General features: G+C 34.0%; 4 protein-coding genes across 5 annotated transcripts in view; 2 read left to right on the top strand and 2 right to left on the bottom strand.

Moving 5' to 3' along the window:
- Positions 1–20778, top strand: part of LOC119066370 (thrombospondin type-1 domain-containing protein 4) — a 41473-nt gene extending 20695 nt beyond the window's left edge. For both annotated transcript variants that reach the window (XM_037168795.1, XM_037168794.1), the window contains exons 5-15: positions 2837–2939; positions 3006–3108; positions 3761–3924; positions 16639–16837; positions 18234–18442; positions 18549–18900; positions 18986–19404; positions 19469–19695; positions 19756–19873; positions 19936–20143; positions 20278–20778. In XM_037168795.1, coding sequence (XP_037024690.1) covers positions 2837–2939; positions 3006–3108; positions 3761–3924; positions 16639–16837; positions 18234–18442; positions 18549–18900; positions 18986–19404; positions 19469–19695; positions 19756–19873; positions 19936–20143; positions 20278–20384 — 2209 coding nt within the window. In that variant the 3' untranslated portion in view covers positions 20385–20778. The remainder of the gene's footprint in view (positions 1–2836; positions 2940–3005; positions 3109–3760; positions 3925–16638; positions 16838–18233; positions 18443–18548; positions 18901–18985; positions 19405–19468; positions 19696–19755; positions 19874–19935; positions 20144–20277) is intronic.
- Positions 20779–23404: 2626 nt separating this feature from the next.
- LOC119066373 (DNA-binding protein RFXANK-like) lies at positions 23405–24448 on the bottom strand. The gene is made up of 4 exons (XM_037168797.1): positions 24253–24448; positions 23732–24152; positions 23634–23667; positions 23405–23574 (listed from the first exon to the last, which is right to left on the bottom strand). Exons 1-4 carry the CDS (start codon positions 24297–24299, stop codon positions 23423–23425), a joined length of 654 nt encoding a protein of 217 aa, XP_037024692.1. The 5' UTR covers positions 24300–24448; the 3' UTR covers positions 23405–23422.
- A 35-nt stretch (positions 24449–24483) lies between these two features.
- LOC119066371 (dolichol-phosphate mannosyltransferase subunit 1) lies at positions 24484–25582 on the top strand. Its single transcript, XM_037168796.1, has 4 exons — positions 24484–24684; positions 24744–24954; positions 25026–25216; positions 25285–25582. Exons 1-4 carry the CDS (start codon positions 24587–24589, stop codon positions 25502–25504), a joined length of 720 nt encoding a protein of 239 aa, XP_037024691.1. The 5' UTR covers positions 24484–24586; the 3' UTR covers positions 25505–25582.
- Positions 25583–25923: 341 nt separating this feature from the next.
- Positions 25924–26736, bottom strand: LOC119066375 (NADH dehydrogenase [ubiquinone] 1 beta subcomplex subunit 9). The gene is made up of 3 exons (XM_037168801.1): positions 26530–26736; positions 26257–26399; positions 25924–26196 (listed from the first exon to the last, which is right to left on the bottom strand). Exons 1-3 carry the CDS (start codon positions 26628–26630, stop codon positions 26006–26008), a joined length of 435 nt encoding a protein of 144 aa, XP_037024696.1. The 5' UTR covers positions 26631–26736; the 3' UTR covers positions 25924–26005.
- Between the last annotated feature and the right edge of the window lie 117 nt (positions 26737–26853).

Raw genomic sequence — 26853 nt, 5'->3', positions numbered from 1 at the left:
ATTGGACTTGCACGTGTGTAGCAACGTAACGTGCGGCACTCGTACTGCAACAAAACACTCAGCCAATTAAATGATTTTGTACCGCATTTGATTTGAAAACAATTACGACGAGGTTATATTATTAAATGTTTCCGTGTCAATACGTCTATGGTGGTTCTCTCTTCGAAAAACAACTATAAACTCAACTGCATTGAATACTCGCGACTACCACCTGGAATTGAAACTTTGAGCCTCCATGAACAGTTTACAAAAATTTGTCCAAAATATCGTTCTCATACACCGTTGGTTTACTTTTTTGTAATCCAATTGATAATTTTGAAAAGGGAAAACAATTGTAAATAAACAGTAATGTTGCCACACACGCAACCCGCAATAGTTTTCAACAATATCAGAAAACAATAAGACCGTTTGATACCTTTTTGAATTAAATTTCATTAATTTCTGTCGTCGAATTCATAAAATTATTTTCTTTTGTTTCCCATTCCATTTTATGGATTTACCTTCAATCAAATTAAATTGATTGTATGACTTGAATAAGTACACTCGTTAGGATTGAATTAGAGACAAAAGTTTTGCAAGCAAACGACGGTTATGCGTTTTATTTTAAGCACATAATCAATTATAAGAAAGAAGTGCGAAACAGTCGGCTATCGCCAGAATTACTAATTTATTTATCGTAAATCTTTTCTGTGTTTACAATATCAAATTAGAAAGTAGGATTTCGACATACATTTTAAGAATACAATTAATCAGAGTTGCTGTGACAGCCTGTCACACTTAGATTCTGTTTAAAGTGAGTACCAAAATCAAAATTTAGTGTAGACTAAGACTAGTAAATATAGTGGTGGAGCACGGCCTATGAATCTTTGGAATAGTAGTTTCGGTTAGTTATATTAAGTTAAAAACTGAAAAAGATTTTAGGTTCTCGGTGTTTAACCTTAGGTCCTAAAACCTGTTACAGATGGCAAGCATATTACCGGCATTATTATCTGGTCTATTACTTCCGCAGATCAAAGTATTTTTAATCGGTTGATTTCAAATCTTTTACTTCAATTTTTTTAACATGTCTTTTACTTTATAAAGGACCATATTACCCAGAGCTTGTCATTATTTTTGTTGTCGTAATCGATAACAGATGCATAGCCGTATGTCACAGGTTAAAAACAGCCAAAATGTCGAGCTGATGAACCTGAAATAACGTAGAATACGATGTTTTTTGTGTTCCCTAACACCAAACCATCAATACCAATGTTGAACTGTTACAGGTGCAGCAACAATACGCATGCCCTAATTGATATTCCCGACCTGATCCACTCAACCTTAACGTAATATAAACCTTGACTTAAAAAACATAAATAATCATTCGCCTAATAGTTTTAAACAAACTATAGTCCAGAAAGCATCTAAAATAAACGCAAACAACAACAAAAATATTTTTTTTTTAAATTCAGTTATCTCAACCTGTAACAACCAATAATCTTAATTTAATAGAATAACTAATTCGAACACGTTTTATCGGTTAATGATTTACGGATTTTTTTCTTAAATGAAAAAATGTAGTTGAAGGTGTGAAAACGATTTATTACGAGTCGATATATTTCAGGGGATTAAATACGCATTCTATTCAATATTTTTGAATATTTACGTTATACCATTGGTGCGTAAAGATTGAATGAAATTTAGCTCGTTCGGTTTGTATAAACTGCGGTGTATACATTGTGCTAAACATTTCAACAAAATTATATTTTACAAACATAAACAACATCAAGGAAAAAGATCATAAAATTTTGTTGCAAAAAACATCTTTGTTTTCAGTTTCTTTATTGATGTTTTCAGCATATTTATGCAAAATCATAAAAAAAATCAATTCAAAATAACGGTCAGATCGACAGTAAGATCCACACTGTTTTATGATATCTTATCGATCCCAATTAAGAAATGACTGCCCGCGCCCGCATATAAAATCGCTTTGACAATTTGACACAGACACTTAAATGTGAAACAAGACTTCCATGTAAATGGATTTGTGATAGCGATCTCTGATTATCATATAACATTAATGAATGAAAGATGGAAAATTAATTAATTTCGCAAACGTATGTCAAGAACCTTATAAAAGAGACTAACTTTTGACAATATGTCTAGGTGGGTCAAGGAACCATCGTACTTTTCTCTAATTTAATCTTGATGACGACATACAAACGGTACAACATAGTCACTAAGTTCATACATAGTCTCCAATACTTCTTTCGATCTGAATATTCTCGCCAAATCTATTACTTCATTAGCAGCATACATTTAACATACATTTCGCTATAACATACCACTGACCATTGCTTATTTTCGTTGTCACTATCGTTAGCAGATGACTTGATAATATGTCTGATACCAACGCACTTCAAGCAAAAGTGCTATTAATGACAGCTGCCAAATAGAGTACTATTTTGTATGAAATTTTATCCCCACTCTTTTTACAGTGTAAAATTTTGTATGGAGCACTGTCAAGTTTCAGTACCCTATTTAGAGTACCACTTTTGCTTGAAGTGCGTTGCTGACACCCAAATGCAATAACATTTGGCGGTACGTGTGTGCCATACGACTGATAGATAGAGTAAATATTACTCTCCGCGTTCGCTCTTGCTCATTATAACAAATATCAACTGATTTGTTATTCAGTTTCAATAAATTACGGAACACAGTTCTCCGATGTCTCTACATGCAAACAGTATTAAAGAATATAATTTATCGATTCTCACATTAACCAAAAATAACATAATCGAGATTTATTAATTTTTCCAGCTTTCATTTTCGGTTCTTTTTTTTCTTTTCCGCATAGGTTGCTGCCAAACAAAAATAGTTCCGGAAACAGTACGACTGCCACAGTTATTAGCAAAGAATGCATCGGATTGTCGAAACGTTATCGTCTTTGTAATGAACAGGTAACCGAACGAGGCCATTGTTACGTGATTTGAACTGAATGAAAAATATTTACTCCAATTTAACAGACTTGTCCCGATCCGGATGTTGATTTCAGACAGCTTCAGTGTATGGAATTTAACAATCATACGTTTCAGGGTACACAATATGAATGGGAAGCATATATAAAAGGTGATAATAGGCTTTGTGTGTGTGATATTTTCCTTTTGTTGATTTAATTCTCTATCACTTTCACCGAAAAAATCTTTTCTTTGTAAGATTCGACAAAGACATGAACACCATTTCTTACCCCTTTTGCTATATATATGATAAATAGGTTTATTTCCATTTTCTATATTTATTTGTGGGATCACCATTTTGTCACAATACAATTAGTTATTTGTTTACCGTGGGGAGAAAATAGGAAATTTCAGTAACAGCAATTTTGCTTGAGATGGAATTTCTCTTTTTTCCCAGGTATGTTGGTGAACACAACGTTTTTCTTATGTACGAGGTGTGATTTACATTTATTTCCCACGAAACAAAAAACATCAATTCACCATACCTTTTTGAAAACGTAAAAAAAGTGACAGTTCAAGTCAGAAAAGTTGTATTTTCTTCACACGGGAGAGAAAGTGCTGCACTTAAAAATGTCATCTGACCAATCTTCAACAAAACGCAACTTTCTCATTGTCTATTGCGGGAGGAAAAGGTATATCACACCGCACACATGAAAAACGTATTGAATGCGATGATTTTCCAAAACTTTTCCACACTTTGTGCATATGCGTAGAATATTTGAATGCAACGAAACATATTAATTTCGATCCCTTTCTTTATCTAGACGATGCTGAATGTGAATTAAATTGCAAGCCCGTTGGTTTAAGTTATTTTGCAACGTTAAATGATCGCGTCATTGACGGCACTTCATGCTTCAAACCGTCGGAATATTTGAAGCTTAGAAGGAATCATGCCGGGAAAGCCATTTGTGTGGATGGAATTTGTAAGGTAAGTTACAATGAAAACTTGTGCCTTTGACTCAATTTTATTAAACAGTGAGAAGGATAAATGTGAGTGTGCCAATGTGGCACATGATTGATGATTCATCCACTCACAATCTTTTTGGAGAATCTTTTATTTTCATAAATTGTGCAGAAAACAAGATCGCTCTTTGTTCACCGTCATAAATGGTGTTGTTATTGGTGTATTTATATTGTAATTTGACACGAAAGTTAACTCAATAACACAGTGTATTACTTCCTTGAGTTAAACTTTCCTGATTATAATGATTAACATGTGGGTAAAATAACAAAATCTGAAATGTTTAAATTTAATGCAATCAGTACAACACATTATATCCCAGATTATCCACCAGAGATAATCGATAATTTAAAGGAGAAAAAAAATGATTTAAGGTTTTTTGTTCTTAGCACGAGCTGGCATTTATGATAAATAATTTATGTGAGACAGTGCGTACGGTTTTTTGTTTTGGTATATTCATTGATTGATGAGATTAATAAAAAAATCGTTTGCCATGGAATCGATCACTCCAGAGGGCACAAAAATTGATTGATAATTTGGATAATTTCAACTGATGGTCATATCTTGCAGACTCTTGCAGTAATTTAAGAGGGTTCCATTGACCAACATATCATAGATTCGAAACACAATAAGAATTGTATACATGTCCCCATTCGATTATGGTCAATCTGATTAAAAAAACAATAAAAAATTGCATAAGAAATGACGTTGATAAATTTTTATGTAATGGAACGAGCCATGACATATAAGGATACAAATTGGCCTTTTGTACCTTCGAATGCTGTTGTAACTTAAGAAGTAACGCATATACGAGTTATTGCATCAACTCAAAATTAATATGTCTGAGGTGCATATAATTAAACGTCCATCTAACTCATAATTTTAATAATGCGAACTCTGTACTCGTCTTTACAATTCTTAGCTTATATCATTAAACTTTAGCTGCTTGTCTTGATTGGAAAAAAATTACGCAAAAATTTTTATGCACATCGTTTGCGTGCATTTACGCTAACACTTTCCGTTTTAGTCAGGCGGCATTTATGACAAAATGTAAACTCTAACGGCAGTCACTAAATTTTGAAGTAATTTCCATTGTTTTTAAGTTACCTTTTAGAAACGGCTGACATGTCACAATTGAATCTATTTGTCCTTTTGTTTAAAGTTTCGCCTAATATTTCATAACAACATCATCATACATGAACCAGAGATTATCTTTCATGTTAGTCGTTGCTGTCGATAACAGATGACTTGCTTTCTAAAGATAACACAGTCAGTCAGACCTCGTTTTATAGACTGCACTGCAAGCACATCACCAGTTTAATCATACTTCATTAAATCTGAGTTTGATGAACAGGTTGACATGGAATCTTTTGTTTTGTTGAATTTTGCTTAATAGAAGCTGAGAGCTCATCAGGACCTATTTTTACATCCTATTTCACGAATTTCAAGAAATTAATTAAACACGAATTTCATAAAATGTAACGAATTTTTTAATTTTCATTAAAACTCTTACGAATTAAGAGATTCCGTGAAAGTTCATGAAATTTTGTGAAATTGATGAAATATTTCACTAATTTTCTTGAATTTCTTTAAATTTACGAATTTGACGAAAATTTTACAAAAATAGACCCTGGCTCGTCGTTTGTTTGTGTAGTCCGTAAAAGACTTTTCATTTTCCTTTAGCTTGCATTTTTCTGTGGTGTTTCATGACTATGGTCTTCAGAATGCTTCAGAGTTATTTCACAGAAACGAATATAACCGAACTAAAATTCAATTGACTGCACGTATCACACACACATCACTCAGCGTTCAATTAACCCATGAAATTAAATTATTAACACATTTTTACGATTCTCATTAAACATTTTGTTCCGCATTTTCTGTATTATTTTGTTTATGATCTCACAATGATTTGCCATCATCATATTTGTGATTATTAACAATTGTAATTACTATTTATTGTGATGCATATGTGTGTTATATAGACGAGCGATCTATTATCACCGAACAATAATTGTCACACCTAACATACCTTCCCCTTTGAACGAATATAAATATTTCCCATGTTTTATTTCTGTTCAATGAACATTTCCATTTTATTTAAAATTTCGGTTTGAAAAACTTTTTACCTATTGCACAAAACACACGAAAGCATATTGTGTGAATGCTGAGGCGTTGCCAATGTTCCGAATTCATTGAGAATTGAATGCATTAACGTTTTCAATGTTGTGGCTAGGTTATGATAATTCCTGTTTCCTATTACAAAAGTTTACTTAGAGGGGAATATGATATGTGAATGAATCGTTTTAAAAATACAAAATTCTAGGTCGTGTTACAGATTTACAAATTTGTCTTGGACGCATCAAAGCATCGAATCATTATTTACACTCTTTCGACTGTGGTTTCACATTGGTGAACATAATCGAAATGTTTTTTTTTATGAAATGGAAGTTTTCCATTGGCTTTTTCTCTGTGCGACCAAGACGTTTTTCTAAGAAATGGAAATTTTCTATTCGGTTTACTACGAGTCCAAGCAATTAAAACCTATAGATCAAACGAATCGTAAATCTTAATTTCGAATTCTAGGAACGAGATGATTTCTTTTATTAATTTTTCGGGTTACGAAATTACTTAGCCCAGTTGAATTCCAACTAAATTTTTCATTCAGAAATTCGTCTTAAAAACCTTCATTAAGAAACCCATGATTGTTGTGAAGTTAGAGCTCATTATTCCGAGTATTTCGAATATATAAGACAAATGTTTCAAATTCCAACCGTCCTTTCCACCAATATATTCATACTATACGCCAATATTATACAATAAACTAAACAACGGAAAAAAAAAATTCTATTTCTGTATTCTTTTCGTATTTAATCAAAGAATTTCATAAAAACGTGCTAAAGATGCCGCATGCGGAGAAATTATTTCAGAGAGCATTATACTTTAAACTTTGTGTAGTTTGTAGTATGTAATTATCTAGTTAATATATTGAGTTTTTTGGTTTTTTGCAATAAATAAACAATAACGTGCGGTATATTTATAGAACCTCGTTTTTTTTTGCTTCTCTCTCGTTTTAATTTATAGCTCATCTGACGGATGCTCTTGTTAAAAATTTATTGTGTTTAAAACAGTAACGACACATGAATCAATTAAATTAAATTTATACTAAAAAACCGATTTATTATTTGGATTGTTGTATACATTACATGCGTTTGGAACAATTTGTTTTCTTGTGCCGACAATTAAATTCTATAAAATTCTTTTAGCAAAAGTTGATTTCGTTTTTCATTTATCTGCAAAAATTAAATGTAAAATTAAGTTAAACATCAAACGACTATGAACTTCTATACACATCTTCTAAATAATAAAAAAGGAATGAGGGAACATGTGTCAATTTTATAGAGAAAAACAACTCGTTTTAATCACTCTTACTTACTTCGTGTACATTTTGTACCTTGTACGCATCATATGTTAACGATGATTACTTCAATTAATGTTATCTACGCATGCCTAATTGAATATTGACATTCGGAGAGATTGCCGGTAAGGATAACACTCATTGGATTTAAAATTGGTATAAATGATATAAAATTAATTTTTATGCATGAGACGTAGAACTACACGAAAAGAATTGGTATTTACGTTGTTTAACTTGTTTGAATAATTTCAGGGGTATACAAGTGGACACAATTGTTTGGCGGCTTTAACCATTTAGAAACCGTAAGCATATAGCAACAAAGTCGTCAGACCTGGTCTTTATTTGTATCACGATGTTTTATAGAAAATCTAGTACTTTAATATTTTTATCATACATATTACTATATAAGTGAAGTACTAGCCAGAGCTAATCGCTTATTCTTATCTCTGTTTTCGAGAGCAGATGAATAAGGTTAAAAATTTGCCAGCTCTGTGACGGAATTTTCCTGTTTTGCATTTATACAAAGCAAGACAAGTGCCTTTATAGGGACCAGGAATAGCTTTTTACAGAAAGCTTAATTGACAACGAAAATCTGTCGTGAGCTCTAGCTAACGTCGTCTTATATATCATAATACATGTTAAAACGTAAGGAACTGAGTGGAATATTTCTATTTCAATATGCAGAAAATATCTAGATGTAATGAAGTAGTAGATTCATTAAAAATTCTTAATTGATATGTTTGCTGTCTGTGTGAAAGGCGAGGTGAATCGTTAATCTTTGAGTTTGTTTATGTCTCAATAACAATTGTAATTCCATTTATTTGTAACCAATCCGCACGAAAATATTGAACGAGTAGCACAACCACTGCTGTGTTGATGTAAGCTGTATTAGTATTATATATTGCGCAAAATAATTATATTTCAATAAGGGGCATCATCCTCTGTGACGCACAATACTGAGATTACATCATTAATCAGAAATCCTACCAAAAACCGCAAATTTCAGAAACACATTATCGTCGTACGTGTAAATAATTGAATTTATTTTAACTTTCCGTTCGCCATCGAACATATTAAAAATGTGTTTTGTTGAGTGTCTCTTTTGAATAATGTTATAAGAAGGTCTGTCTGTTGGCCTGTTCTTGTTAATGTTGACACATAAATTAACTCATCTCAAGTTTACCTTTCATAATTTGGTTAAAAAAAAAATAAATTCAATAAGAAAAACCGTACGCAAAAGAATCACACGAACTTTAAAAGCGATGAATTTTCTCTTGTTTTCTGTAATTCGAGCATGAGACTGATTTGTAACTTGTTTGCTTTTACTTAGACGAATGTTAAGCCCTATGTGTGTGATTGTCTGTCGATCGTTGTAAATGGAAAATAATGTAAAAAGAGACACCATTCCGACGTATATTGAGACACACATTTTACCTTTGGATTGTTTGAAACTAACCTATGTCGACGCACTTATAATAAATGTGTCATTAAGTAACCATTCAGTAAAAATAAAACATTTATGCCATTTATCTAACAATTTATGTGTTGACTCGGTAACGAGTAATTCATCAATAGCCTATTCAATAATACATCAAACAAATGATTAGGTTATTTCTTCTAGTTCGCGACAATAATTTGAACAACGACACGATCAATATATAGAATGAGAAGAGGTAAACAATCGCACAAAGTTTGCGTCAAAATTCACATTAATACAAAGTCTTGTTTCAAAGTGGATATATATAATGTCGTATGCATATCTACGTATATTATAAATATCGTAAAAAGAACATCACTTACTCTACATCTCCATCATATCTTAACGAAGAAAAAATACCCACATTGATAAAATTTTATAAGTCGTACTCGTGCTTATATGCTTCAGTTATAAACTTATAGAAACACCATTTAAACTAAGACTAACTGATGAAAGCTGCTGTGCGCCTAATGGGAAAGAAGATTTTTTTGAGATAGTATTTTTTTCTTTAATATTAAATTATTACATAAAACACGAACTGAGATTAGTGTTTCAGTTGAAATTCGTATTTCAACCGCGACAGATTGGCCGTTTTTTTTTTTTACGTTAGAGATTTTTGAATCTGAAAATCATCGGTTTATAGGCAATTTATTTGGTGATTTATTTATTGGACATTTTATTTGCGAGAAAAGTTGTGATTTTTTTTTATTCTCACAAAAATTAATTGGGCTGTGTGTGTTTATGAATTTATGAATAATTTGACTTTTATTAAAAAACAAAAAAGTTTATGAGCCCAATTTTCATTAAGTTTAGAACCTCAATAGAAGTGTCTCCTCATGATGATGATGAATTGATTAAAAATAATTTGAATATTCTTCGCACTGTGAATTTTTTTTTGTCGATGTGGACTGATGAAAATTGGAATATAATATTCTATTGCAAGCTTTTAACGAACATTCTATAAGTGATTGACTCGCAAAATTTATGTTTCATTTACGGATTTCCGGTCAAAATTCCATTAAAAATAACTCGGCTGTTTGAATTGATCGGCTTCTTTTTACAAATCGCTATTTTACCGTGCTACGAAAGATTCAAAAAATTTGTAGCTAATTAAATTGGTGCTACAGATTTTGTCAATTATATTGGCTTTAAGACCTTAAGTTTAAGTCAATCATTTCGGTGAAATTTCATTTAGCCTTGCATAAACGGCAACTGTACAGCGAAAAATCTATCAAATCTTTTGTTTGAAACCATAATGTTTAAGATCAGATCGTTCACTTACTTCATTAGTTTTTTATGGGGTTTTGTAGTATAAAGGAAAGCGTTTGTTTCGCCATCGTATTGGTTTCGGAAAGTTTATTAAGGCTTTTTTCATGTTAAAAACAATCGTTTATAATCGTTCCTCAGCGCGGAATACATTAATTGTGAATAGATTTTAACCTTTCATCTGTTATCAATAAGGATTTCAGAAATGAACGACTTGCTCTACGACTAAGAAAATGAAGTAAAAGATTTGGAATGAATCTATTGAAAAACTTAGACTAAAATGAAGTAACAGATCCGATGGTAAAACGCTTACCGTCTGTGAAAGGATCAGAAATAGTGCCCTAAAAATGTCATTACATATGAGCCGTCTAGTTTGTTGATACTTTCTAGTTACCTGCATTAGACCTGGTTTGAATTTTCATATAATATGGTTCATCCTATGATTTCTGTGAATGTCGCTACATTTGTTTCATTTCAAAATAAATTATTTGATCCAGTTGAAATACTAATTCATGCTAATTCCGTTAATGATGTCTCATGAACCACCTAAATAATTGCAAAAGTTAAAATTCCTAAATTTGCAGAAAAAACGCACAAGATTAATTATTCCATTTTTGCGCTGTCATATCTACTGACTGATAGTCCAGGTACAAAGTTAATCTTAAATTATTCTAAACTTTGACATTTTGTTCGATTATCAATTCTTTTTTTTTAATAGAAGCGAAATGGCATCACTATTAATTAATTTTGGCAGTTCGTATGTATTCATAAGCGATATGCTGTGAGTTTGTTTTAATTGAACATATACCAAACGTTGAATGGAAATCATTAACGGAATTGTGTGAATCAATAAGTTATTAGTTCGGGACTTTATGCTTTGTTTGGACGTGGGGTAGGGCTCTAAATTGTTTTTTTTTAATGAAAAATTTCTAATTTAACCAAATTTCATTTTGTCACTTTGCACTTTTCATGCACCATTGGGTAGATTTGGGGCATTAATAGTTTGTGTTCATCAGAATGTTGGAAGCTCACCAAAAATCAACGATTGAATAAAATCATATGACCAAATAAAATGCTATATAGAAATTACTGAAACGTGTCGCACAGAATTTTAATCTTCTACAGAACGTGTCTTCTTGGTGTGAGAAATGTACATGCACAAGCACCTCAGATTTTTCGGTGTTCAAAACGTCGAGTTTGTTCACCATAGTCTAATCTCGTTACACATATGCAACGATAAGAAAGAAAGAATGTAAATTCTTACCAATGTTTACAGTACGCACGCATAATATAAAACAATAGTCGCAATGATTTACCAATCTCTTTATTTTTGGTTTACGCATAAGTAAACACCTTAGCACTGGGTATTATATGCATCGTATGTATGCTTAGTGGAATAACAAAAAAAATGGAGCATAATATTTGCTTGTTTATTATTTTATGAATTAACAAATTTTCTATCTGTTTTTGTTTAAACTAGATTTGATAGAGTTGACAATATCAAGTCAACGTTGTCTGTAAAATTGAGTAACGAGTAAGCTCTCCCTTATCGTGAAAGCTTTTGTCAATTTTATCTTCGTATTTCGAAATACAACAATGAATCCGTTCATCAAATTAAGGTGTAATATAGTGGCAGTGGCACTAATTTGTATATTTTTACATCAAACGACGGTGCATTGTTTAATGAAAGGCAAAAGTAGATTTCGTGAGTCTTTCTAATTTTACAAATGAAAGGTGTATCGTTACATTATTTCTTATACAGTGTATCGTTACGTAATATTTTGTAAATCTATTACATCATTTGATTGAAGTATCGCCTGGGTTTGATACAAATCTTTTACTTCATTAGTTTGAACATCAGTGCTGCTATTTAAAAGAGCACTACCGAAAGCACCATCTCATTGCCTAATATTGTCGTTCTTGCTGATAACAAATGACCTATTTTTGTCTGACGGGTGGTCACATGGATGGCGTTTCAAACGTACATGAATACTCAATACCCTCATCAGGGCTTATTTTTCGGATTTTTATTTTTTCTGAAAAATTCTGGAAATCTGAAAAATTCTATTAAAAAACAAACTCCGAAAAACTCTGAATTGTCTTAGGAGTTTTTTGCAGAACTTGTAAGATTTAAAATTCCCAAAAAAAGCACTGACTAGTCAATCTAGTTCATCAGCGCCAGTACAGTCTTTAACATTTCAAATGTCTCACTGTCAAATGTTTCTGATTTTTAGCCCTGTACGAAGTACTGGGGGCTTATAAGATTAATATGCCGTTTGTAACACGTCGAATTGGAAGCAGACAGTAAGGGCAAAGCATTTGGTTATGTTAATAGATGACGAATCCGCTATAAAAAAAAAGTCCGTCCGTCCGTCCGTCTGTGACCCCTCTAGCTTGAGTAAATCACAAAGCTAGGGCCCTATAGGTGCTTTTCAGTCTTTCGACGATATCTACCGAAATACGCACGCAAAAGCTGCTTGTGATATATCAAATGAAAGGTATTGACGAGTAGAACAAAGTTGCTGAACATTGTTTTTGGGTAAGATGCAACGCGGGCTTGTTGGGAGGGCTCAAAGGTCGTTACTCGGCCCTAAGTGATTTTTGCACATAAATTGAGTAAATCTCATCCGATTTTGCTAGATTTAGTTTTTTATGGAAGGTAATTGAATACCGAAAAGTACGTGGCGAAAAAAGTTTGAAATTTGGGCCCTTGGACTAAGGCCGCTACTCGGCCCTAAGTGTTTTTTGCACATAAATCGAATAAATGTCATCCGATTTTGCTAGTTTTTGTTTCATTTGAGAGACAATTGAATGCCGAATAGAATGATGGCAAAAAAAGTTTCAAATTTGGGCCCTTGGAATAAGGCCGCTACTCGGCCCTAAGTGTTTTTTGCACATAAATCGAGTAAATCTCATCCGATTTTGCTAGTTTTTGTTTCATTTGAGAGGTAATTGAATACCCAATGGAAAGTTGGCAAAAAATTTTGGGTTTATTTGAGAGGTACTTCGTATGGGCTTTCGTAATTGCGCTATGCGCAATTTTAAAAATGAACACTTTCAGTAAATTTGACCATGCCCAACCAACTTGACTTGCATTTTGGTAACAGACGCATTAGAGGGTTGTTGACGTATTAGGGTTCCGGGCGAATTACGGCTGCGGACGTATTATGGTTACGGACGAAATAGGATTACGGGTCGTACGGGGCTAAGTCGCAGCAAACGCTCCGACTGTTCTGATGCCTTGTTTCATTGTGTCATTGCGAATTCACAATGACATTCTTTGAAAAAAATGACAGTGAGACATTTGAAATGCTAAAGCCTGTAGAATTTAAAAAAAATCTATTTTTTCCCTATCAAAGTCAACCATAATCTCTTCAAAAATGAGCAACAAAAAAATGTCCACAAAAACTCAATTAAAACCGTTTTGCAAAATTATGATGTAATTAGAAAAATAAACAAAAACATAAACAACGAACGCTCTCTCCTGACACCCGACAATTATTTTTTTTATAAATCTTTTATTTGGTTAACGAAATAAAAAAATGTTTACATACCACAGAAATTGAGTAATCAACTGTTGACTACCGTTTGGGGGTTATTTTGTTAATAATTTATCGCGAACTATCGAATTTTCAATAAAGTGTGTAATATTTAAAAGTGCATTTCATTTAAAACTACTGCTCCCAAAACAAGCAATTAAACGATATCGTACTGCTATTGGTTGTTTATGATTTCTATTTTTATATTTAGCGCATAGATCAGTTTTTTATCAGCTGAAAGAAAAACAGATGAGAGAAAAACGTTTTCGCAGATTTAGTTGGACTGAATGAAAATCAGGTTGAAGGAAATTGTGAAAATCCTACTGATAACATTAGATGCAGAATGAAACATTGTTTATTGTTTCATTCACTTACCGCCACATTTAACTCTGTTCCTTATTGCTTTCGCTATAAAATTTCAGTCGGCTAAATTGTTTGATAAAGATGATACACAAAATAGCACCTACGACAGTATATAAATGTTCTTGTGGCGCCATAAAATGAAATTGGTGGTCAAAATAATGGTTTTTGTTTACTTTATTCGCTCGACCACAAAATAATCATCTTCCAGAGAATTTAACACAGCCAGAGTTATCGAAATGTTTTTTTCTTTTAAATCTTTATTTATCTCGAAAAGTTTATAGACATTTCTGTAATTTGCGAATAAATTATTTTTATCATTCATCATAAGATCTAACGAAAACTTCGATTTGATATGTTAATTAAGATTGCAGATTGAGAATAAATAATTTTTTTATTTTTTGCCAGCTAATGTAGTTTTGGTGACTTAAAAATAATGTGAAATTAATGGTTGAGAAAATATAATATGTTTTTTACGCGATGAATTAAACCCGAGTATTATTGAAAATTATGGAAATGGTTCATATTTTTTGTACTTTAATATTTGTTTTGGTAAGTCTATATTCCGATCGTAATTCATTTGGAAATTGACAATCCATAAATTATATTAATCAGAAATATTTTATGCATATAAACGTTTTTAGTGTTTATTAATTGACTTAGAGCATTTTATTTGATGTTTTTTTTTCTTTGATTGAGCTACTTTTAATTCACTGTAATTATAAGGTAAAACTCGATGAAACAGGCTTCATTCTTTGATCGTAAAAAACCGGTATACTTCTAATATGATCAATGATCAAAGATTTTATTTGACCGATATGGTAAAGAAAGTTCTTCAAGGAGACTGTAAATCATAATCGTCAGACATATTATTCTAATGGCTCAACACTCATCGTGTATACTAACATATACACGGGTGACACATTTTGCCCTTATTTGCTCATAAGTGCAATATTTGCTTCGACCTGGGTGACATTAATTACCCGAATAGTTTATCATCGGTACTCTCGCTTCTCGCACTTCTTTGTCCTAAGCATTAAACAAACGATGTGACAGCCATTGCAGCTTTTGAAAGACAGAATCTATCAACATAAGTACAACAAAAACATTAAGAGCAATAACCACACAGTGCCTTTTGTGATCATGCTATTGCTAACAGTCACATACCGCTGTGGGATAAAGTTAAGATTGTTGTTCGTGAGAGTCAACAGAAGACAAGAGACATTTTAAAGATGGTTGCGGTGAATAGGACACCGAATTGTCTGAATAAACACACCGATTGTATAATCTTATCTACTGCCTATAATAACGTGATTTGATGTTACTCTCTTTTTTTATTAAAATAGCTGCCCATTGCTTACTATCATGGGTCGCGCCACCGATGGGCTCTCTACTTATAAGTCTTTCATCTAGTAGAAATTCATTTTTGTTTTCTCCTCTCTATTTGCATTTTGAATTTGATCTGAATCGATTCAGTATTGAATTTAATTGACGATGCAGACAAGTACCTATTTTGTGCTTTAAAAGAAGTGAGGTAAAAAACCTTTGCCCTGCATTAAGATATTCTGTCATTCTGTGTTCTCATTATGTGTATGTTTTCATCCACTGATGATGGTATCTGTTTGGTACCGAAATTGATCTGGGAAAATAAAAATATTTTAACTGAGCAAACTCGAGCTTAAACAAGAAAAAGAATAGATGATGTAACTTCAGAATCCTTATAATTATCTGTAGCTGTTTAGGCAGGGTCTAATTTCTTTCCTAAATTCACCAAAATTTGCTAAAGTTTTCCAATAATTTTCAATTAGCTAATTTAACAAATTTTAGCCCTGTGTTCAAGTGTCGCTTTTTATTTCAAATAACTATATTGAATTCATTTGACATTTTACCCAAAATCCAACAAATTCGCGTTGTTATCAGGGAATTCATACAATTCAACTGACAACTGCAACCAAAACAGCTCTGTCTTCCGCAACATATTTAAATGTAGTAAATTTAAGTCATTTTCGGTCGGTCGGTCTAAAGAAAAATTTTGCTAACAAAATTTACACTCAAAATACTCAAAACATTCAACTGATGTATCTTTGGATGCTATTGCGTAGAATCTCGTCGATTTTTGTTCATCAAACGTTTTGACCTAAAAAATTGTAATGCTGAGGACAATGTTAGCCACTTATAATCGACATACTCCTCGTTACATATATCGATTTAATCTGGTCCTGCTTTTGTTTTAAGTATCGTGTAATGTTTTAGACAAAATCTTGTACTTCATCTGTTTTACTATAATGTTTTAGTTGTGCTGTATAATAGTACCCTAGCTAGAGCTTCATTCACTATAATTCAATAACAGATGATCAGTAATTTCTCTGTCTTTATTTCGCCTTAGTGGTCATTTGATTATTGTATCATCCGAGAGGATATAAATATTTACTAGTCCAACACATTGTATTCTTCAAAAGGCATAGCACTTGAGAAGCCATAGCTCCTAGGAGATCTTTTCACATTTTTGTTTAATTAGAGAAATTTAGAGGAAAATTACGAGAATTTCCATGCGAGTGACAACTCGCAGTGGTTTTTTTGATGCGAGGAAAATTTAGAGGAATTAACACTTTTAATTGCAGGTAATTCACAGCAATGGTGTCATTACTGGATCATTTATGAACAATGGAGCTGTACGCTGTGGTGATTTGATATGTCGTCCCATAACCGGACTGTTTTCCAAGAATCCATTACCCTCTGGTTATATGCATGTTGCAACCATTCCAGCTGGAAGTTCGAATATTTCAATTACAGAACTTAAGAATAGCATGAATTTATTGGGTAAGTCAGTGTCTGGACATTAAATTTTTTTTGTGTGAAATTAATTAATTGATTGACACACTTAAGTGAAACTGAGGCCATGTCCCATGTTTATGCATAAATTATATGTGTGTGAGGAAATATATAAAATGTAAAAGCACTGGAAAGAAATGACTAAATTTTTTAAATGCTCCAACACTTTTAGAACCAATAAAAATCTTATTTTTTTCTTAATCTTTTTTATCGACAAACATTTTTTTTCTAAATTTTTATTTCTTCTCGCTATTTGTAGACAATATTGTAACCGAAGAAGAAGAGAAAAAAAAAACTCTTTCACAAATCCAACTACTTAATTATTGAAGACGGTTAAGAAATTTTTGTATAGCAATGTTTGACAACGATAATAAGAATCTAGAACAATATAATGTTGAATGAACACTGTGTTATGCTATATGCAATATATGCATGCATACACAATATGATCTGTTCTTCTGAATGGAAACCGATATTGAAAAACCCCGGGTGAAGTATGAATGTTTCCATATATCGTTTCGTAAAAGAAATAATAAATAAAATTACAGACTTAACAAACAACTAAAGTGAATGCATTTCGAGAAAAAAAAAGATTTATAAGAGAGCTATACAAAATATGTTAATGGTAATTGGTTTATTTGGATGGTTCTAACGTGAAATTATACTTTAGGAAGGGCCAATTCGTAACGATGAGTAAATCTTCGCCTAATGGTGTAATTATTGAAAGATTTCCGTAAATCGACAAAAAAAGGTCCGTCGTCGTCGTATATGTTAGTTTTGTATATGATTGACAAATTACTAATTGCTGTTAAACTCTAGTTATGTTATTCAATAAAACAGAGATTTATGCCCCTTTCAAAACTTAAATTTTGAGATAGTTATTAGTGGAAGATGCTTGAAACAAAATTTATGTTTGGAGATTGTTAAACACTAAACGAAAAAATGATTACAGAGATGAAGAAGGTGAAATATCAATTTCATGCTCTAACTATAGAGAATCGTTGGGAACCTCATTTTGATCGTATAAGATTGAAGCGATTAATCAAACTTCTTACCAAAATAACTTTCTCATTTCTTCATTGTGTTCTTTAGTTCTTTATCTTACCTTTGTAAAGGCACGACTCTTCAAAAGTCATAGCACTTGAGAAGCCATAATTCCTAAGAGATCACCACTTCTGAGGAATTATTCTTTTTTGTGGGGAACAGTCATAGCGAAAAATATGTTCAAAGCAAATGAAGTACAAGATTTCTGAAATCAATCTATGAAAACTGTTAATATGCTTGCCGTTTGTGATAGGTTAATAAGCGGAATCAAGTCGTTAGGTTGTATATTCGAGTTGATTGGTTGTTGTAAATAATTTGAAATGTCTGTTGTTCCTTTCAGCGCTGAGCTATTCAGACGATGATAGATCAATTATCAATGGGGAACATACGATTTCCTCGAGCGGCATATACGAAGCAGCAGGTGCAACATTTGACTATCAACGCATTGATGGAATCACAAACAATTCTACTTCAAACTATCGTAGACTGGAAGGTGTAACCGAGTGGATTACTTGTACTGGAAGAATTAACGAGGCCATACAATTGAAGGTATAACTCCGTAATTAAGATAATGGCAGTGACGCTCTTCATAATTCAGAATGTGAAGCAGTCTCTTGGTATACATTTGATTATAATCCTTCGAAAATCCCTGCAGGTTTTGTCCAAGGATAAGAATCCTGGCATAAAATATGAATATTTACTGCCAATAAACGGTAACTTTGATTCCAACTCTGACGAAAACTACGATTACACATCATCTGCCGAAACGGAAGCACCACTAACGACACTACCAGCAGCCACACAACGACACACCCTAAAGTCAGGTACCGTTACTGCTAACCCAATGAATGTAACACGCGAACGACGACGACGAAAATTTATGTGGAAAGTGGTTGACTTCCATCCATGCAATAAATCTTGTGGTGGTGGCATCCAAACGCCCATATATCATTGCGTGAAAGAAGGACCGTCGAAACGATTTGTTCCGAGACGATGTGCTCATCTTGGTAAATACTATACAACTATCAAAGAAACGTAAACGTTCCTGGGTCGTGACCTCAATTTATTTTCATTTTTTGTTCCTGCTAATAGCTAAGCCGATTCTGAGTGACAGTGTTTTGAAATGTAACACCCAACCATGTCCGGCTTATTGGAAAATATCAGAGTGGGGTACTTGTCAATGCATTCGTAATAACGAGACTGGATTCCAAAAGAGGGACATCAAATGTGTTCAAGAACTCGGTACTGGTATGGTAATTCAAATTCCGAACGGAGCTTGTTTGGACGATAGGCCCGACAGTCGACAGCCTTGCGACTGTCCACGAAGTAAACAAGATTCGTACAAATATCGAGTATCTCAAGGTGGTTTAAATTCAATTAAACATCGAGGACATCACTCAAAAATTGCTATTTTGAATGATGAGAACAACAACAACATACCGAACCAACCCGATGCAATCTATCGAAATAAGAAAGCTGGTGTCTGGCTGACCTCTGAATGGATTGAACAAGTAAATTGCCGACGATCATTTCTCTTAAATCAATGAGCTAAATCATTGTCTAATTTAATTACAGTGCACAACTGAATGCGGTGAAGGTATTCAATACCGTTCAATCTTCTGCGATCGTTCACCACCCAATACTGAGAGATGCGACATACGCTTCACTCCAGAAACAACAAGGCAATGCACTGTAACGGATAAGTGTGACGTTGGGGAGTGGTTTGTTGGATCGTGGAGACAGTGCTCGGGCGATTGTTTCAATTTAACGCAAACACGCGGCGTTCATTGCATCAAAAATGGGTTCGCATTCAGATCTTTCGTTATTGCGATAATCTTGATTGGTTTCACATTGATTTTCAGATTAATTGTTGATGATTCGAATTGTGTTGCCGATTTAAAGCCTGTCGGTGCTCAGAAATGTAATATAAGTCAGGTACCTGAATGTGGTCCAAGCTGGCATTACTCTGATTGGTCGGAAGTAAGTGCTAATAAAAATAAGTTTTCATTGTAGTTGATTTAACGGTGAATCGTTCTCTATAGTGCTCGAGACCATGCGGCTCCGGATTACAGAAACGATCAATCAAATGTTTGAGCTACGGGCCGAACGGTGAGATGAAGGAATCCGATAACTGCAAACATAAGAAGCGAAAGCGTGCATCCGAACCATGCAACGTTCACAGTTGTGATGCAACTACTGAGCCAACACCTGATCCGCGTGTAGATTTGATACAAAATGATATTGCCCCAGGTGAGTTCATTTACTTTGCGCGTTTTTAAAACGATTTTTTTTACATTCGGTTAAACACTCCACGACCCATTGTATATGTGTCGCTTGACTTTGAAATATGTGACCGAATTCATTTCTTTTACAAAACAATTCAGAATGCAAAGATGAACTACCAAACTGTCTATTCGCGGTGAAACAACAACTGTGCAACTGGCCGTACATCAAGGAACAATGTTGTGAGACCTGTTTTTATAAGTCGTAAAGCTTGTCAACAAACTCATCTTTATGGGATAAACAAACACTATTTTCACAAAAACATTATTTTTTTGCGATGAATATTTTTTCTATTCACAAAATTGTTGATCCAGCGTTGTGTAAATGAATAAGAAATTCAAAATAGTCCTGAGTCAAAAAGTGAGACGAATCGATAGAAAGTATTAATGTAGTGAAGGAAGAAGAAGAAATTTTTATTTAAATAAATTTAAAAATTAAGTGCAAAGTAAAATGCTGATGTTAATGACGAACTTATTAATTTAAATTTGTAATTAGCTTGTCCCACTAATTTCTAATATAAAAAAAATGAATCCAATTTATGAGCAACAACCGAAAGCTACTGGATTCAGAAGCTACACCACACTACTTTTAAGTAAAATTCATGCAATTTCATGAAATTTCTTTTCTCCTTCTGCTTCGCACAACTAAAATAGCTTGCTAGATAAATTATTGGCTTGGAATGTGGCCAGGAATGTTAAAAGCTGCTGAGAGAGATTTTTTTTCTTTAAATTAATAATTTTATAATTTCTACACGCCACACACACACAGCATTCACATTCATTTATTTCACCAATTAAATAAACATTTTTCAATTAAAATGATTATATTATGACGAGGAAGACAGATAAAAGGATGGGAAAACAAATCGTTATCCAATAGAGCTCAGCACCCAGCCACAGTATAAATAAATCAAATAGTTTTAATTATTAAGTTAATTTTTATTTTTCTATCAATTTTTATGTCAGAAAAAAAGGAGAATTTTTACTGCCATTTTAAAACAATTTTTTTTTAAATGCTAATAAACTGAATAATGTATTTGGTTAAGATGTTGTGTTTGATATTCGTTCTCCTGGTATACCTGATGACAATGTAAGTACCAAAAAATTAGCAAATTAGCCAATTAGCAAACGGATCCCACTAATGCATTTTTATGCCATAACCAAAAGACTTGTACTTTCTATGGAAGAATTTGTTTTGGAGTTGATCTTTCATAGTCACGCCAGAATCGGTCGTTTTCAGTCACGATCTGAGGTTTTTGAATGACCAATTTTTGCGTGACCATTTACCACCCCTTTGAAAACCTCTAAAATCTTTTTTTTATAATTTGAAGTACACTTGCGGAATTTTGAAAACCAACACATTTTCTGTCTCGTGGTTTACTGGATTTTTGTGAATTTATGCATTTTTATATGGAAAAATCAGAAACTCAAGTAAATCAGAGAAACAGAAAATGTGTCGGTTTTCAAAATTCCGCGACTGTAATTTCTGGTTCTGGTGAATTTTGGCAATTTTTATTCATTTTAACTTCCCTAAAATAGGTCCTGTCCTACTACATGAAAGGTAGTACTTGCTGTCTTTGTATCTTTGGTAGTATTTGTGTATTTGTTTCAAAAAATAAAAAAAAATGAGTACATTCCCCTTAAACAGATCTCATTTTGCAACACGTGTTCCATTAACAATATACCACCCCTAGTCTAGTTTACAAAGTGCCACATACGTTCATTTTTCTTTTGTTTTATGTCTTTGTGAGGAATGAGGTAACTTGCCAGGCGAGTGGAGAAACTTTTAGTGTTAACGTAATCAAAATGGAAAATACATGGAAATGGCAAAAGTTGGTATATGGAGGGCTGAGTTATCCAAAATGCATGGAAATGGTATAAATGGGTATATGGAAGGCTGAGTTATCAAAAATACATGGAAATGGTAAAAATGGGTGCATGGAAGGCTTAGTTATCATGCCCGCACGTTTTATTTATTTTTTGCACGTGTTGCAAAATGAGATCTGTTTAAAGGGAATGTACTCATTTTAGTAAGCTTAAAAAAAAAAAAATTTGAGGACGGCGGAGCATATTTACAGCAACTTTTTGAATTCTCCCCCTTAATTCCAACGAAATATTTGATGTTTGTACGAAAATAAGCAAGATCTCGAATTTTCAGATAATGCAAATTGCCTACGTTGCTTAGTTAGTTCCAATGAAAAAGGACTCGTAACTAATAAACGTTTCTTACGTTTTTCATGAAATTTTGGTAATAGGTCAATCTAGCAATGCAAGTAGATAAGTAGGTATGGCCAGTCCATACAAGTCGGAGTACATACGGATTTGCATGGCGCCACCTCAAACGAACTCATTTCTAGTGGAAATTTCTAGCCGGAGAACAAATTTGAACGTTTGGCCATACCTATCCATTTACTTTCATTGCAATCTAGGGCCCTAGATCAAAATAAGATTTAAAAAAATGGAGGTATGCAAGCATTTTTGGGAGCTTGGACTCCCGGAAGTTTTCATACAATGCCATATAACAGCGTGTTTTGTATGTGTGTGTGTCAGAAGAAATATTTTTTTTTCAGCTAGTAATTATGAATTATGATTGGTACATGTTGGAAAAAGTGTTTTGATGGATTTGGGTTATTTTCATCATGAGTGATGTGTTCCAAGGTTTGATTTTTGGGATGACAGATGATTTCTCTGGCACTTCCCAACTTCCATCGGATTTTTCGATCGATTTTGGTTATTTTCCATATAAGTGAGGTGTTCCAAGGTTGGTTCCTAAACTTTGGGATTCCATAAGGTTTTTTTTATGTTGTTTAAATGACCTACTTACACAAGTGATGATATCAGTCAAAAATCCCTTAAAGGATAAATGTGACGCAAGTCCTTTATCTTACTTACAAAACAATTGATATCGCTGAGAGTGACGCATTGTGCGCCGTACGCAAAAGTTTTATCAACAAAAAATTGACCCAAAAATTTGTGAAAGAAAATTTTACAATAAGAAATTTGCGTCACAAGTGGCAGATGTTGAGGAACCTATTGTTAGGAAAATGGTAATGCACGGAAATAATTTAAACGGAAGAAAAACGGATCATCTTTCGTAATGAGCTCAGTCACTCATTCGTCAGAGTACGACTGTACGTCGGCCAGGTCGAAATTCTTAAAGTTGCTCCAAATCGTCTACTACTTTGCGCTGGAAACAGGATACCTCAAATTCGCTTTCAGAAAACTACAACTAAATTTTCATCAAAATTTACTCCGATAAATATCGATCAAATAACTTAATGGCTAACGAGGAATTGTTAAACACCGCTAAACTATACGCCGTGTCACCATGCTCATTTTCTGTCGTAAAATTCGATCCTCCAAACGATAATAGTTCGTTGCAGGTATGTGGATGATTACCTGTTTAAAATTAGCGTTTTAAATGAACGAAACAAAATCGGATAATTCCATTAGCTTACCAGCTGCAGCAAACATTAACGCAGTATTCCCTTCCTGTAAAGAATAACACAGTTTAGAATAAACAACAAGCCAAATGTGACCATGAATCACTACTAACAATATCCATGTGATCAACGTCTGCCCCGCTTTTCAATAATAATCGTACAATTTCATGATGACCACCAGCTGCAGACAACAACAACGGTGTCACCATATCCGGTGCTTGTTTATTAACATTGGCCCCACAATCTATTAAAACTTGAACCGAGCACAATTGACCATAATGACATGCCCAATGCAATGGAGTGTAACCGTAACTGTCTAAAACGTCGATGCCCGCTTCCTGGAGTACCTGTTCTTTGCTGATTTCACCTTGTCCAGCCCGTTCATGAAAGCTGAGATGAATTTCTTCGGAAATGCTTGCTTCTGTATTGCCGCGTTGAAGATTGGTCAGAACTATGTTGTTCGGTTTATACGGTAGGAAGGCGCTTTTTCGTTTGCCGTGTGACAGTCCCAGTGGTTTTATGTCCCATTGATGGCTGCAATGGTAATTTGAAAACAAATGGTCAATTTGGCTTTCGAAAGAAACATGACCATGAAGACAGAACGGAACCTCTGTTCATTGATTTTGTCACTTACTCGGAATTAGTTTCTCCGTCAGATGAATTACCACTCATTGTATTCATTAGAGTTCTATACTTCCTCGTGAATTGTGAACCTTGCCAATGCTTCTAAGCCATTGCCTAATTAAACTATTATGAAGAAACTTACAAGAACAGAAAGTAAATAAACAAAAATGTAAAACAGACAGAACAGCAGTGATGGAAAAGTACGTTTAAAGCCAACATATGAAATGTCATATGTTGATAAACATCACATTCATTGCAGTCATTGTTGTTTTTAGTGTTCTTCCTCGATAAAACCATTCTACGTGTACTGCAAAAGTCGTCTCTCCGAAAAGGGGCCAATAACCATGTCGGAAAATGTTTATTCCATCCTCCTGCCAACGTACAACGAACGAGACAATTTACCGATTATCATTTGGCTGCTGGTGAAATATCTTGACAAGAGGTCGGCGCAGATTTTCTTTTCCCATAAGCTTAAGAACTAATTCATCGAATTCTACGCAGCCATCTCAATTACGAGATAATCATCATTGACGATGCAAGTCCGGACGGAACTTTGGACGTAGCAAAGGACCTTCAAAAAATCTATGGCGAAAAGAAGATTGTCCTTCGTCCACGAGAGGCTAAACTGGGACTTGGAACGGCATACATTCATGGGATCAAGCACGCCAGCGGAAATTTTATCATTATCATGGACGCTGATTTGAGCCACCACGTAAATGAAACTCTGAATCTAACTGTCGACTAACAGGCTAGTCAAACGGAAACATTTTACTTCTCTTGCAGCCAAAATTCATTCCAGAGTTCATCGAACTGCAGAAATTGAATGATCTTGATATCGTCACTGGTACTCGGTATGTTGGAAGTGGTGGTGTCTTCGGTTGGGATTTCAAGCGGAAATTAGTTTCAAGAGGTGCAAATTTCCTGACACAATTGTTACTGCGACCGAACTGTTCGGATCTGACTGGTTCATTTAGGTAAGCTATGAAGTTTCAACGCAGCTCTGCCATGGTCAAAAAAATAATTCCAAAAAATTCGATAACAGGCTGTACCGAAAGGACGTTCTGCAGGAGTTAGTGTCGAGATGTGTATCGAAAGGATACGTATTCCAAATGGAAATGATTATACGGGCACGCGAGCTCAATTACTCGATTGGCGAGATTCCCATTACATTCGTCGATCGGGTGTACGGTCAATCGAAACTCGGTGGCACGGAGATATTTCAGTTTGCCAAAAATTTGTTGTATCTCTTCGCAACAACTTGAAGAAGTCGGAGTGATCGTCATGTATTTGTGACGTTGTACTTTCAGAAGACCGGAATAAATCGAAAGATATTATAAAGTCATTGATGTTGTCTGTTCACGGCGGAACAAGCAAAGTTGTTCGTTTATTGGAATGGAATACTCTGATCTTGAATGATGTCACTGTTCCCTGCCTGAGACCTGCTTTTATTGAGACTGTCTTTAAGAGAAATTCAACTGAAACTTCCACATGTCACCCTACAACAATCAACCATCAACAATTTTTGGCAACTATTTCTTCTTCGGAACACAGGTGACCATTTGAACGATAATTCCACAACAAAATCACAACACCAACTGAATTAAAGTTACAAAAATCCACATCGTCGAGAGGACACAAACTTCCCAATCAGCTAGAGAACGCCCAAATGAAAAGCATTTCGTTTTGGGTAAATTGAAATCCCAATCTAATAATCGGATTAACGTTACAACTCGGCTTCAAATCAAAATTTCATCGAACAGCGACTAATGGTGGTGCTCAGGTTCGTGTTTTCCATACTGTTTCTCCCACCAGATCACGTATTCCTTCTTCCGTTGCTCACGGCGTGCAAAATATTCCGGATATTGGGCCTTTTCTAAGGGATGCCAGTAGTCTAAGATCCAATCTGGTGGAATAACCTCACGTTCGTATGCACATCCACCGGGACTGTTAGCAACTGAAATTGAAAATATTGAGCGACCTGTGAGTCATTTCCTTGCCGTAACGATTTACTTACACTTCTTTGGTATGGGATGGAGTTTGCTGTTATTTTCTCGTTCACCAGCAGCTACTAGTGCTCTAGCTTTCACCATGTCTGCTAAATTTTTGTTCTGATCGAAACGAGCTCTAAGCAAAACGGCATGATAGCGGAAAATCCATCTGCAAATGAAATGGTTAAAAGTTTATCTCTGGTCACCGAACGTCATTCCATCCGAAACATTGAGCACTCTCTTGTAAGATCCATTAACATTTTTGCTTACATAATTCGGTACTACACTTGATAGCTTACCTGCGATCGTACCACGATTCCAGATTTCTGAGCGAAGCTTTGTACAGTCGACAAACCCGTTGAGAATGGGTATAGATCCCAGTTGGTAGATTGCCTGCCATTTGCGATCGAAAATTTAGTCTAAAACTAAATTTTTTATTTGGACTTTTCGGATTGTGATTGACGTTTTTCAGCGATGGGGAAAAACAATAAAATGAGTTTGTTTAATTACGACACATTGACACTCAGTGCACTCAGTAGAGATTATTTTCATTGATTTCCATCGACGCACAAGTCTATTCTCTGATGCAGGGTTTGTCTTTCTTACAACAACAATTTCAAAAT

Source organism: Bradysia coprophila, chromosome IV, assembly GCF_014529535.1.
Source record: "Bradysia coprophila strain Holo2 chromosome IV, BU_Bcop_v1, whole genome shotgun sequence".
Lineage (NCBI taxonomy): Eukaryota > Metazoa > Arthropoda > Insecta > Diptera > Sciaridae > Bradysia > Bradysia coprophila.
Note: the sequence above shows the minus strand (reverse complement) of the source record. Positions and strands in the feature narration are given on the sequence as shown.

What these genes read in the sequence shown, in the direction of transcription:
- LOC119066375 (XM_037168801.1), bottom strand. Translation starts at nt 26,630, where the DNA reads ATGGCAGGCAATCTACCAACTGGGATCTATACCCATTCTCAACGGGTT. An exon ending in GAATCGTGGTACGATCGCAG is followed by an intron (nt 26,400 to 26,529) that starts GTAAGCTATCAA and finishes TTTCATTTGCAG; the next exon opens with ATGGATTTTCCGCTATCATG. An exon ending in CCATCCCATACCAAAGAAGT is followed by an intron (nt 26,197 to 26,256) that starts GTAAGTAAATCG and finishes TTTCAATTTCAG; the next exon opens with TTGCTAACAGTCCCGGTGGA.
- LOC119066371 (XM_037168796.1), top strand. Translation starts at nt 24,587, where the DNA reads ATGTCGGAAAATGTTTATTCCATCCTCCTGCCAACGTACAACGAACGA. An exon ending in GTGAAATATCTTGACAAGAG is followed by an intron (nt 24,685 to 24,743) that starts GTCGGCGCAGAT and finishes AATTCTACGCAG; the next exon opens with CCATCTCAATTACGAGATAA. An exon ending in GATCTGACTGGTTCATTTAG is followed by an intron (nt 25,217 to 25,284) that starts GTAAGCTATGAA and finishes ATTCGATAACAG; the next exon opens with GCTGTACCGAAAGGACGTTC.
- LOC119066373 (XM_037168797.1), bottom strand. Translation starts at nt 24,299, where the DNA reads ATGAATACAATGAGTGGTAATTCATCTGACGGAGAAACTAATTCCGA. An exon ending in ACGTTGATCACATGGATATT is followed by an intron (nt 23,668 to 23,731) that starts GTTAGTAGTGAT and finishes TATTCTTTACAG; the next exon opens with GAAGGGAATACTGCGTTAAT. An exon ending in GTTAATGTTTGCTGCAGCTG is followed by an intron (nt 23,575 to 23,633) that starts GTAAGCTAATGG and finishes AATTTTAAACAG; the next exon opens with GTAATCATCCACATACCTGC.